Below are 12,568 nucleotides of genomic sequence, written 5' to 3' on the forward strand. Positions count from 1 at the left end.
GTAACAGTGTTATACCCTCTTGACATAAATATTTAAAAAGTTCAGTCCCTAAGGTAACTATTTATGTATTTTTTTTAATTGTAAATTTTTTAATTTTTTTTTAATTACAAAAAAAAAAATGGGGAGTGTGGGAGGTAATGAGTTAATTTTTTGTGTAAAAATCATTTATTTGTATGTGAAAAATGTGTAGAGTGTAGTTTACTATTTGGCCACAAGATGGCCACAGTAACTTTTTGTTTTAATGCGACCTCCAAGCTTCCTTCCGGAAGCTTGGAGGAAGAATAAGGAGGCTGGACACGTGAGTTTTTTCTCACAATGATCGCGCTGCCCATAGGAGAGCAGCTGATCATTGCGGGGCTTAGATCAACGAACGGGAATGGATTTTCCCGTTCATTGATCTCCGGGCGAGCGGGCGGCGGCGTGTTTACTAGCGGCGGGCGGCTTGTTTACGAGCGGGTACGCGGAAAGTACGGATTTCTCCGTCCCTGGGGGTTAAAGGATGGAAAAAGGGACGGAGAAATTCGTACGGGCGGGGGTAAAGTGGTTAAATAATAAGGCATCATTTCAATTATTTATGTAATTAGCCACTCCCCCACCCCAAGGGTGCAGTGCTAGTCATGCTGGGAGCTGATAAGCCTCTCCCTCCCTCTCTGCAGTTCTCCCGGAAGTGCTACCGTGTCTGTAATTATGTGCATTTCTGTCAAGTGTGAGGGCTGGTGCACACCAGAGCGGTTCTGAAGCGTTTTTTAAAATGCTTGCAGGGGGAAAACCGCTTGGCTAATGAAAGTGAATGGGATGGTGCACACCGGGGCGGGTCGTTTTTTTCCAAAAACGCAAACTAAGGGGCTGCAGCATTTTTTTGATTTCTGAGTTTCTGCCTCAATGTTAAAGTATAGGAAAGTGGAAAACCGCTCTAAAAAACGCTAGATCAGAGCAGTTTTCCAGGCGTTTTTTGTTACAGAAGCTGTTCAGTAACAGCTTTTACTGTAACAATATTTGTAATCTGCTACACAAAAATGCTCCAAAAAACGCTATACATGTTTAGAAAACGTCTCTAAACATGCCTAGAATCTCTCTGAAATCTGCTGCAAAATCCTCTAGCGTTTTGCAGATCTGCTAGCGGTTTTTGGTGTGCACTGGGCCTGACAGTGGGTGACAAACTAAGGCCCAGTGCACACCGAGCGGTTTTTGGAGCGATCTGCCGGCCGCATCCGCCTGGAAAAATGCTTGGCTAATGTATTGCAATGGGATGGTGCACACCGGCGGTTTGAGGTTTTTGCCAAGCCGCAAACGCGCCTCCTGCTGCGCGTTTGCGGTTTGCTAAAAAACCTCAAACCGCCGGTGTGCACCACACATTGAAATACAATAGCCAAGCGTTTTCACTGGCTGATGCGGCTGGTGGATCGCATACAAAATCCGCTTGGTGTGCACCCGGCCAAATATCTGCTCTCTGCTCCCAAAACCGTTAGCGTTTTGACGATCTGCTAGCGGTTTTGGTGTGCACCGGGCCATAGGCCTGGTGCACACCAGAGGAGTTTTTCTGAGCGTTTTGAGTTTTTAAATCTGCTGCTAATGTTATCCTATGTGTCTGTGCACACTGGAGCAATGAGGTTTTGTAATGATCTTAACCCTCCTGGCAGTTTATTAAAATCCGCCAGGGGGCAGCAAAGCCGTTTAAAAAAAAAAACACTACATGATAGCCGCATCCCCCCAGCCCCTCCGATCGCCGGGATCTCCTGGAGGGCTTCCCCCGTCGCCATGGCGACGGGCGGGATGACGTCATCGACGTCGTGACGTCAAAGGGGACTCCGATCCACCCCACAGCGCTGGTTGGCACTGATTGGCCAGGCAGCGTACGGGGTCTGGGGGGGCGGGGGCGGCTGTGGCGCGACGGATAGCGGCGGATCGGCGGCGATCGGATTGCACACGCAGCTAGCAAAGCGCTAGCTGCGTGTAGCAGGAAAAAAAAATTATGCAAATCGGCCCGGCGGGGCCTGAGCGGTGCCTTCCGGCGGCAGAGCCCGAGCTCAGCTCGGGCTTACCGCCAGGAAGGTTAAAGATATGATCCGCCACAAGGGTCGTTATCAGTGCGACACAATGCAGCATTCGCCTAATCACGGGCCTATACCCATGTCGCAAGATCGCAAAAACCATCGCTTGTTGCTATAAAAAATTGCCAAAAAGAAAGAATAGTGAAAAAATCAGCAGGACAGCCAGGCAATGTGCATTATTTGAAAGGAAATAAGCATGTCAGCCTCCATATCCCTCCTCCCTTTAAAGAGTAACTGTCGGGCATAAAATCAAAAATCAATTCTTTATTTTTATCTGGAAACAAGTAATAAGGATGCAAACCAGGCAATCCAAAAGTTAAAATCTCTTTTACTTTTCTTGTTTATAAACGATTATTCCCCAGTTTACCTGACTCTTATTTGGTACGCTGCCGCAAAAAGGAAGTTGCAGGGCATGCTGGGTTGTCTTTTTTTGCTTCTTTATTTCCCCTCAGACTTAACTAATGTACAGAAGCAAAAAAAGGACAACCCAGCATGCCCTGCAACTTCCTTTGTGCGGCAACGTACCAAATAAGAGTCAGGTAAACTGGGGAATGATCATTTATAAACAAGAAAAGTAAAAGAGATTTTAACTTTTGGATTGCCTGGTTAGCATCCGTATTACTTGTTTACCAGATAAAAATAAAGAATTGATTTTTGGTTTTATGCCCGACAGTTACTCTTTAAGCTGATAAAGAATGTGAATCTTGGAGATGCAGCTCAGTTCTCTGCTCTTCCTCTACAGACAAGGTTTGTTGCTGAACGATATCTTATTTACAGTAATGTAAAGGAAGGAACACTAATGGGGTCATGCACTCATGGCAGATGCTGGAAACTCCCTCAGGCCATGCAATATTATAGTGGGAAAAAGAGCAAAAATGTTTGGTTGTGTTACCTGACTTTCAATGTTTAGTAAAGTTTTTAAACTAGTTAAAGCCCACAATAAAGAAAGGCAGGGCCGGTTTAAGCAACAATGGGGCCCCAGGGCAAAGTAAACCTGGGGGGCCCCCCCAACAGATACCCCGGAACAAAGGGACTTTTTTGCAGCTGGTATAGTCAGGGTGTAAAGCCCCAATCGGTCGGAGCTCCACATTCTGGCTACCCCAGCCTGCATGGGGGACAAGGGGTTAAAAAGTTTCAGGAGGGGGGACCCCACATAATTTTTTTAAAAAAAAAATTCCCACACTCTAAACATAAAAAAAAAATTGGGAAAATAGGAAAAAATGCCAGGGATCTTCATACAGCCATATTGCGGCTGTATAGCGATCCCTGGCCAAAGCGCTGCGGCTGCGTATAGACCCCCTGGAAACCCCGTCAGGAAATTTATTGCTCTTTCTTTTGATACATGTAAAATTACACTACCATTAGGTTTGCTACTAAAAGTGACATTTACCGCATTTAAAAGTATACTTTTTTCCTTTGAAACTTTAAAATCGATTTTCTCAAAAACTATAAGGTCTTTTTGAAAAATAGTTTTTTCTTCTTATTCCTAATGATCTCCTTAACATGTCTTGCAAATTTAGGGTTTCTAGCATTTAAGGTGGATTTGCTATTAACCATTAAACTCGGCAGGTTTTTAAATGTGTATTTTTTTTCCTTTGAAACTTTAAAATCGATTTTCTCAAAAACTATAAGGCCGATTTGAAATTTTTTTTTCCTCTTGTAGCCACTGGGGGCCCCTACAAGCTCTGGGGCCCTGGGGCAGCTGCCTCCTTTGCCTCTATGGTAGTGCTGGCCCTGAAGAAAGGGGCGTGGCCATTAAACAGCAGTGTGCGTTTTGTGTCTTTATTTAATTTATTATAATGTATAAGCGTTTTGGGGGGTTGTTTTCAGGCATTTGCCATGACTGGGTGCTACTCAGAGTTCAGCTGTAAGAAAGCCTTTGTTTGCCTGCTGACAGTTCAGTCCGTGGGCTCTGCTGAACCAGTGCCAGACCGGAGTAGTCAGGAAGCTGAGAGTTTACTCTGAAATGGGCAGCACTGATACCAATCTAGCGAGGACGTTCCTGCTTAGAGAGAGCCGGTTATAAAAACACCGAGACAATGGATGGGGAATACCGGCTGTAACAATCACAGTCCACAATGAAAGCCGACTTCAGAGGCATCTGACAGGCAGCGCTGCGGAGGTGCCAGTTCCTGAGCATGGCTTCCCTTCTGCAGAAATAGAGAGTGTCTGCTAAGCCTGGAAATTTCCAGCAAGGTGACCAGGCGAGCTGTTAACAGCTTGCCAAAAAGTGTAACCATAAGACGGACACTGCAAATGCAGTGCAGGAGACTTGGGCGCAGCCGGCGCCACCATAGACCTTAATAGGAATTACGGCAATAACGGTGCACACTGAGTAACTTCGGTGCCATCAGAAGACAGAGCTGAAGTTACTTTTAAAACACTTCTTTTAAGGGAATATCTTTATAAAGAATAAAAGCCTTGCTGAGAATCCCCTATAAAGAGATGGACTAGCCCAAAACCTGTCACTTCTGTCAGATTTCTACTACTTACTGTAAGTGACAGCAACATAGGAGAAAAGTTATCTATGGCTCATTTTACTCTGGAAAAAACGTACTTCTTATTTGTTTATGTTTGCACATATTTTAAAATTTTTCGCCATAGTGCCCTTTTAGAGCCCTTTTCCACTAGAGCGATTGCGATTGGTGAATTGCAAATCGCAAATCGCTAGTGATTTTAGGGCCCTTTTACACTAGCAATCGTTAGCGTTCGCGCTAAATGCTAGCGATTGCTGAATCGCAAGTGCAGGAAACTTCCCGGCGATTGCGTTCACGATTTTGCTATGCAATGCACTGCACAGCAAAATCGCGGCAAAGATCACTCCGCGGTGCAATCGCGTTTGAGTCAAAAACGAATCGCGGTAGTGGAAATTACCTTCCCGCGATTCCTATGTTAAAAATCAAACCGTAGCGATTTCAAAATCACTAGCGGTTTGCGATTTTGTGATTCAGCTAGTGGAAAAGGGCCTTCTGTTATGCGATTGCGATTTTCGATTTTCATTTGCATTGCATTATCATTGTAAAAAACGCTCCAGCAAGCGATTGCGATTTTCGATTAGCGATTTCCAAATCGAAGCACTGTAGTGGAAAATACTTCTCGTGATTTCTATGATAAAGTAACAACCCTAGCGATTTAAAAATCACTGGCGATTTGCGATTTTGCGATTCAGCAATCGCAATCGCTCTAGTGGAAAAGGGCCCTTAACGTCGTCGGGAACTTGTGCAGCAGCAGGATCAGCCATATACCGGCTGTATCCTGCGCCCAATTCTTCCGGTGGCGAATTCTCTCTCATGCACCATAAGATTCTCACCTCACATAACTGCAGGGAGCATCCACAGCCTCCAGTTCACTTTTTCTCCTAGGAAATAATTTTTGATCTTGTTTAACTTTTCAACAATTTAAAGGATACACTCGCGACTTTGCTTGTGCAGTTCAATCTTCTCTGAACTGCGCAAGTGCAGAGCGCTCCTGGCGACATGAGGGCGGTCACAAGAGGTGCAGAAGATTCAGGCCGTGGGTAAGGTTCTTACGGAGAAGCGAACGGGGGCCTGGCTGAGAGAGGTACCTAAAAGACTTCTAGGGGCTGAGAAAAGCCCCATGTGAGTAAAAGTTTTTTTTTTTGTAATTACCGGATGTATCTTTTAAGAAGTATAAAAAAATTATTCAGAGTATTTTCTTGGTTGCTGGTGGCTTAAAGGATACCCGAAGTGACAAGTGACATGATGAGATAGACATGGGTATGTACAGCGCCTGGCACACAAATAACTATGCTGTGTTCCTTTTTTACTTTCTCTGCTTGAAAGAGTTAAATATCAGGTATGTAATGGCTAACTCGCTCCCCTTCTTATTTCTTTCCTGCTCTCAGAAGCCATTTTATGCTAGGAAAGTGTTTGTAGTCACTTCCTGTCTGAGTCAGGACTGAGTCAGCCACTTACATACCTGATATTTAACGCTTTCAGGCAGAGATAGAAAAAAAAGAACACAGCATAGTTATTTGTGTGCCTGGCACTGTACATACACGTTTACCTTATCATGTCACATGTCAGTTTGGGTATCCATTAAAGAGCATTTTATTGATAAGGTGAAAATATCACCTGGGACATTGATGGCTTCCATTGGTACGCCAGCTGTGGTTGAATTACAAGTCCCATGAGGCATTGCAATACTCTGACAGCTCTAAGCATAACTCGGGGAGGCAGAGGCATGATGGGATTTGTAGTTTTGTCACAGCTAGAGTGCCAAGGTTAGCCATCACTGGCCTAGGAGAAAACGTAGAAGGAAAAGTGAATTTGATCAAACCCAAAGAGTCGCAATCAGTGACATTCCCTGGGAGGATTATTATTCTGGATGTCACTGAATACTGAACAGCAGAAAGTCATGAAAGGCAACACGATTCCCTCCCACATCCCAGAAACATACCAATAAAAGTTAATTGGCATCAAGGGCATAGCAATAGCTATAGCAGCCGTTTCACACAGAAAAATCACAATCACTAGTGACCGCGTTTGCGATTCCTATTCCGGGAAGGAGGATCACACCGCGATCACTCCTGAAATACTACATGCAGCGTTTTTGTGACCACAATGAATGCTCATATGGAGACTTTACACTAGAGGTTTGCCAATGGCAGCGCTATCATACCCAAAGGTCTCCAGTGTGAAACAGCACTAAGTGACATGACCATATATACCCTGACCAGACATCCCGTTTTACCTGGGACACGTCCCAGGTTCAGGGTCCACTGTCCCAGGCTGCAATGTGTGCCAGGTTATGTCCCACTTTTGGCTGCCGGGTGTCCCAGCCGTGGGACTCTGTGGCCGCAAGAGGTAATGTTTGCCTCATTTACCGTTTGCGGAGTCAGAGTAATCGTTTTCTGCTGCATTTCATCTGTCGGAGGTAAAGGTTGCTGCATTTCACGTGTCGGAGGTAACGGTAGCTGCAATTTATGTGTCAGGGGTAACGGTTGCTGCAGTTATTATTTGATGAGACTGCATTTGCTACTTTGGGGTTATTGTTGCAGCATTTGGCGTTTTGGGGGCTCATGATTATTAAATGGTATGCTAATACTGTAGCATCAGCAGCTTCTGCAGGTTTCGCACATAATCTAATCCCACCATAGTCATAGTCTAATGTACTACCATATTATTATGTATTTATATAGCACTGACATCTTCTGCAGCACTTTACAGAGAATGTAGTCAAGTCCTTGGCGGGGCTCACAATCTAATCCTGGCCATAGTAAAAGTCTAATGTCCCGCCATATCATTTTTAGAATCAGAATCAATTTATTTTCGCCAAGTAAGTATGCACCTACAAGGAATTTGTCTTGGCAGTTGCTTAACAAACACAAACAAAAACAATACAAGGACAGACAGTGTGAATATTACAAGTCAAGGACATTATAAGTATAGTGGCAGTAAGAAATGTGAGAATTGTTCATTTACAGTTCTGTGCTGATTACTTTCAGTCCTAGCAGCTCTAACGTGGTTCAGCATTAAGTATGGCTATCGCTTGAGGAAAAATGCTGTTCCTGTGCCTGGAGGTTTTGGTAGCGATTGACCGGAATCTTACTCCTGAAGGCATGCGCTGGAAGATGGAGTGAGCTGGGTGAGAGGGGTCAGAGGCAATTTTGGTCGCTCTCTTTCTACACCTGCTAGTGTAAAGATCCTGCAGGGAAGGTAAGCTACAGCCAATTATCCTTTCCGCTGTTCAGATGATGCGCTATTATGTATTTATATAGCACTTTCATCTTCTGCAGCACTTTACAGAGTACATAGTCATGTCCTGGACTGACATCCATGATGCAAATCTCCCATTTCACCCCATCATTGTGGGAACACTGCTTTCTTATGTGTTTGGGGAACATTACCTAATTACCCTTAGGGTCACTTTGCCTATCTGTGTTTTGGGAGGAAACTCTGGCCCACTTCCTCAGAGTTACATTACAGTTTTCTCCGCCCACACCATGTCATGGACACACCCATCCCCCCCTCCTTCCCCCTCTGTCCCAGGTTAAGCCAAGAAAAAATTGATCACTGTACCATATATACTGTATATACTCTGTAAAGCATTGTTGAAGACAGGGCCGGATTTACCATAAGGCACTGTAGGCACGTGCCTACAGGCGGCTGATGATGGAAAGGCGGCTCACTCCCCTCCCTTAGTGTCTCCCTCCCTCTTTCACTATGCAGAGTCCTGATGAGAGTGTAAATGAGAGGTTACTAATCTGGCTCTCAGCATTCCGCTGACCAGATCTCCCTTCAGTCAGAGGCAGTTCTAGCTACTTGATACTGAGGTTTCTCTAGCTACCTAATACTGAGGGTACTTCTGGCTACTAAATACTAAGGAGCACTGGTAGCTACATATAATAATAATAAGGGTGAAGTGACATCTGGGACAGCCAACACACTTGTGGTGCAGTTTGGTTGGGGTTTGTAAGATTATGGAAGGCGAAGTCCAAGGTGCCCAGAAATGTGTGCCTTTAGTCTCCTGTGAGGTAAATCCGGGCCTCGTTGAAGTTGTTGGTGCGATATAAATAATAAATAATAATATGGTAGGACATTACACTATGCCTATGGTAGGTATTAAATTGTGAGCTCCTCTGAGGACAGTCAGTGACATGACTATGTACTCTGTACAGTGCTGCAGGAGATGCCAGTGCTATATAAATACATAATAATATGGTGGGGACATTAGACTATGACTATGGTAGGGATTAGACTGTGAGCTCCTCTGAGGACAGTCAGTGACATGACTATGTACTCTGTACAGTGCCGCAGGAGATGCTAGTGCCGTATAAATACATCATAATAATATAGTAGGACATTACACTATGACTATTGTAGTCCTACCCCTACAGGCTCCTTTTAAAATGTACAAAGCCAAATTACCGATTTCTCCCCATCGTTTCATGATCTTTGACGACTGCATGGAGCTCAGCGCTGGTGTCAAGAGGAACGCCCTTCAAGTCCCATTCGAAGCCCTGCAAGAAGAAAAGAGAAAATGACACCTGTGACTTTGGCCAAGTACTGGAGGAGGCCAATTGTGAGGCATGAACTAAAGCCAAAAGAAACTCAGAAATAACCCCACAAGATTCTCCTGATGTACAGCTATTGACAAAATGCAACTTTCTGATTTATTATGTTACTTCAAAAGGAACCTGTCACAAACATACATCAGTTATCATCTGAAGTTGTTTATCCAGACATTTAAACTTTCCCCACAGTTCTACATGCTTCAACTCTTTGTGAGGCTGGAAGGACCCAGAGGATGGCTGTCTACATTAGTGCCGGTGCTGTGTCCAATCATGCTGCCCTGAAATATACGCTACCCCGCATGCGCAGTACGATCCTGCACTGCTAGAGTTCCTATTCTAATATGCTGCTCACTGAGTAATACGCATGCTCCGTAGGAACCTTGAAATAATCACCCCAAATATCTCCGTAGCCACGCCTCCTACACTCCCCTAATTTTGATATAAGGTAGAGTGACCAGACGTCCCGGATTGCCCGGGACACGTCCCGGATTCGGGGTCCGCTGTCCCAGGCTGCATGAGGTCCCGGGAAACGTCCCGCTTTCAGCAGCGGGACGTCCCGGCCTCGGGACTCTGGCCACTCTATGCTTATGAACTGGCAGCGGCGTCTATAGACGCCGTGCCAGTTCATTGCCCGCAGCCCCGCTCCAGCCTACTCTTCCTTCCGGTGTCTGTTCCGACACCGGCAGGCGAGCAGGGCTACGGCAAGATGGCTGCCGAAGCCCTGTACTGGAGACTATTTGTCTCCAGTACAGGGCTTCGGGCGCCATCTTGCCGTAGCCCTGCTCTGCCAGGCTGTCAGCGCGGGAGACTTCAGGAGGAAGGTGGTCCCGGGAGCAGCGCGCCAGAGGCCGGAGACTTCTGCAAGGTGAGTAAATGCTTTCTTTTCCAGGTGAAATGTTTGCCCGCATTGTTTCTTTTTCAGGTGAAATGTTTCCCCGCACTGTTTCTTTTTCAGGTGAAATGTTTGCCCGCATTGTTACTTTTCAGGTGAAATGTTTGCCCGCATTGTTTCTTTTCAGGTGAAATGTTTGCCCGCATTGTTTCTTTTCAGGTGAAATGTTTGCCCGCATTGTTTCTTTTCAGGTGAAATGTTTGCCCGTACTGTTTCTTTTCTGGGGAAATGTTTGCCCGCATTGTTTCTTTTCTGGTGAAATGTTTGCCCGCATTGCGTTTCTTTTCTGGGGAAATGTTTGCCCGCATTGCTTCTTTTCTGGGGAAATGTTTGCCCGCATTGCGTTTCTTTTCTGGGGAAATGTTTGCCCGCATTGCTTCTTTTCTGGGGAAATGTTTGCCCGCATTGTTTGTTTTCTGGGGAAATGTTTGCCCGCATTGCGTTTCTTTTCTGGGGAAATGTTTGCCCGCATTGTGTTTCTTTTCTGGGGAAATGTTTGCCCGCATTGCTTCTTTTCTGGGGAAATGTTTGCCCGCATCGTTTCTTTTCTGCGGAAATGTTTGCCCGCATTGCGTTTCTTTTCTGGGGAAATGTTTGCCCGCATTGCTTCTTTTCTGGGGAAATGTTTGCCCGCATTGTTTGTTTTCTGGGGAAATGTTTGCCCGCATTGCGTTTCTTTTCTGGGGAAATGTTTGCCCGCATTGTGTTTCTTTTCTGGGGAAATGTTTGTCCGCATTGCGTTTCTTTTCTGATGAAATGTTTGCCCGCACTGTTTCTTTTCAGGTGAAATGTTTGCCCGCATTGTTTCTTTTCAGGTGAAAAGTTTGCCCGCATTGTTTCTTTTCAGGTGAAATGTTTGCCCGCATTGTTTCTTTTCAGGTGAAATGTTTGCCCGCACTGTTTCTTTTCTGGGGAAATGTTTGCCCGCATTGTTTCTTTTCTGGGGAAATGTTTGCCCGCATCGTTTCTTTTCTGGGGAAATGTTTGCCCGCATTGCGTTTCTTTTCTGGGGAAATGTTTGCCCGCATTGCTTCTTTTCTGGGGAAATGTTTGCCCGCATTGTTTGTTTTCTGGGGAAATGTTTGCCCGCATTGCGTTTCTTTTCTGGGGAAATGTTTGCCCGCATTGCGTTTCTTTTCTGGGGAAATGTTTGCCCGCATTGCTTCTTTTCTGGGGAAATGTTTGCCCGCATTGTTTGTTTTCTGGGGAAATGTTTGCCCGCATTGCGTTTCTTTTCTGGTGAAATGTTTGCCCGCATTGCGTTTCTTTTCTGATGAAATGTTTGCCCGCACTGTTTCTTTTTCAGGTGAAATGTTTGCCCGCATTGTTTCTTCTCTGGGGAAATGTTTGCCCGCATTGTTTCTTTTCAGGTGAAATGTTTGCCCGCATTGTTTCTTTTCAGGTGAAATGTTTGCCCGCATTGTTTGTTTTCTGGGGAAATGTTTGCCCGCATTGCGTTTCTTTTCTGGGGAAATGTTTGCCCGCATTGCTTCTTTTCTGGGGAAATGTTTGCCCGCATTGTTTGTTTTCTGGGGAAATGTTTGCCCGCATTGCGTTTCTTTTCTGGGGAAATGTTTGCCCGCATTGCGTTTCTTTTCTGGGGAAATGTTTGCCCGCATTGCTTCTTTTCTGGGGAAATGTTTGCCCGCATTGTTTGTTTTCTGGGAAAATGTTTGCCCGCATTGCGTTTCTTTTCTGGGGAAATGTTTGCCCGCATTGTGTTTCTTTTCTGGGGAAATGTTTGTCCGCATTGCGTTTCTTTTCTGGGGAAATGTGTGCCCGCATTGCGTTTCTTTTCTGGGGAAATGTTTGCCCGCATTGCGTTAATTTTCTGGGGAAATGTTTGCCCGCATTGCGTTAATTTTCTGGGAAAAAGTTTTCCCGCATTGCAGTAATTTTCTGGTGAAATGTTTGCCCGCATTGCAGTAATTTTCTGGTGAAATGTTTGCCCGCATTGCGTTTATTTTGTACTGACATGTTGCCCGCATTGCGTTTATTTTGTACTGACATGGTTGCCCGCATTGCGTTTATTTTGTACTGACATGTTGCCCGCATTGCGTTTATTTTGTACTGACATGTTGCCCGCATTGCGTTTATTTTGTACTGACATGTTGCCCGCATTGCGTTTATTTTGTACTGACATGTTGCCCGCATTGCGTTTATTTTGTACTGACATGTTGCCTGCATTGCATTTATTTTGTACTGAAATGTTGCCCGCATTGCGTTTATTTTGTACTGACATGTTTGCCCGCATTGCGTTTATTTTGTGCTGGCATGTTGCCCATTGCATTTAGTTTCTGGTGTCCGGGGTAACTGTTCCTGCATTTATTATTTAATGGTCATAGATGGCTATGTTTGCTGCTTTGTGGTTACGGTATACTATTAGCATCACACAGTTTCTGCACACCCATGATGCAAAGTCTCGTTTGTCCACATCATGGCGTAAACACTGCTTTATTATGCCTCGGTGTTACATCATTACGTTAGCTCCGCCCATACAATGTCATGGCCACGCCCATTTTTCGCCGCGGCGCAGCCCCCCCTGGTCTTCATTGCTGTGCACTCTTCAGTCCTCCCCACTTTTCGCCG

At 45.1% G+C, this 12,568-nt stretch overlaps 1 protein-coding gene across 6 annotated transcripts in view; it reads right to left on the reverse strand.

The window, feature by feature from the left end:
• The window catches only part of DYSF (dysferlin), a 456,891-nt gene that overhangs the window by 365,594 nt on the left and 78,729 nt on the right, over positions 1–12,568 (reverse strand). For all 6 annotated transcript variants that reach the window (XM_068274344.1, XM_068274325.1, XM_068274335.1 and 3 more), the window contains exon 3: positions 8,942–9,033. In XM_068274344.1, the coding sequence (XP_068130445.1) occupies positions 8,942–9,033 (92 nt within the window). The remainder of the gene's footprint in view (positions 1–8,941; positions 9,034–12,568) is intronic.

Source organism: Hyperolius riggenbachi, chromosome 1 (genome assembly GCF_040937935.1).
Source record: "Hyperolius riggenbachi isolate aHypRig1 chromosome 1, aHypRig1.pri, whole genome shotgun sequence".
Classification (NCBI taxonomy): Eukaryota; Metazoa; Chordata; class Amphibia; order Anura; family Hyperoliidae; genus Hyperolius; species Hyperolius riggenbachi.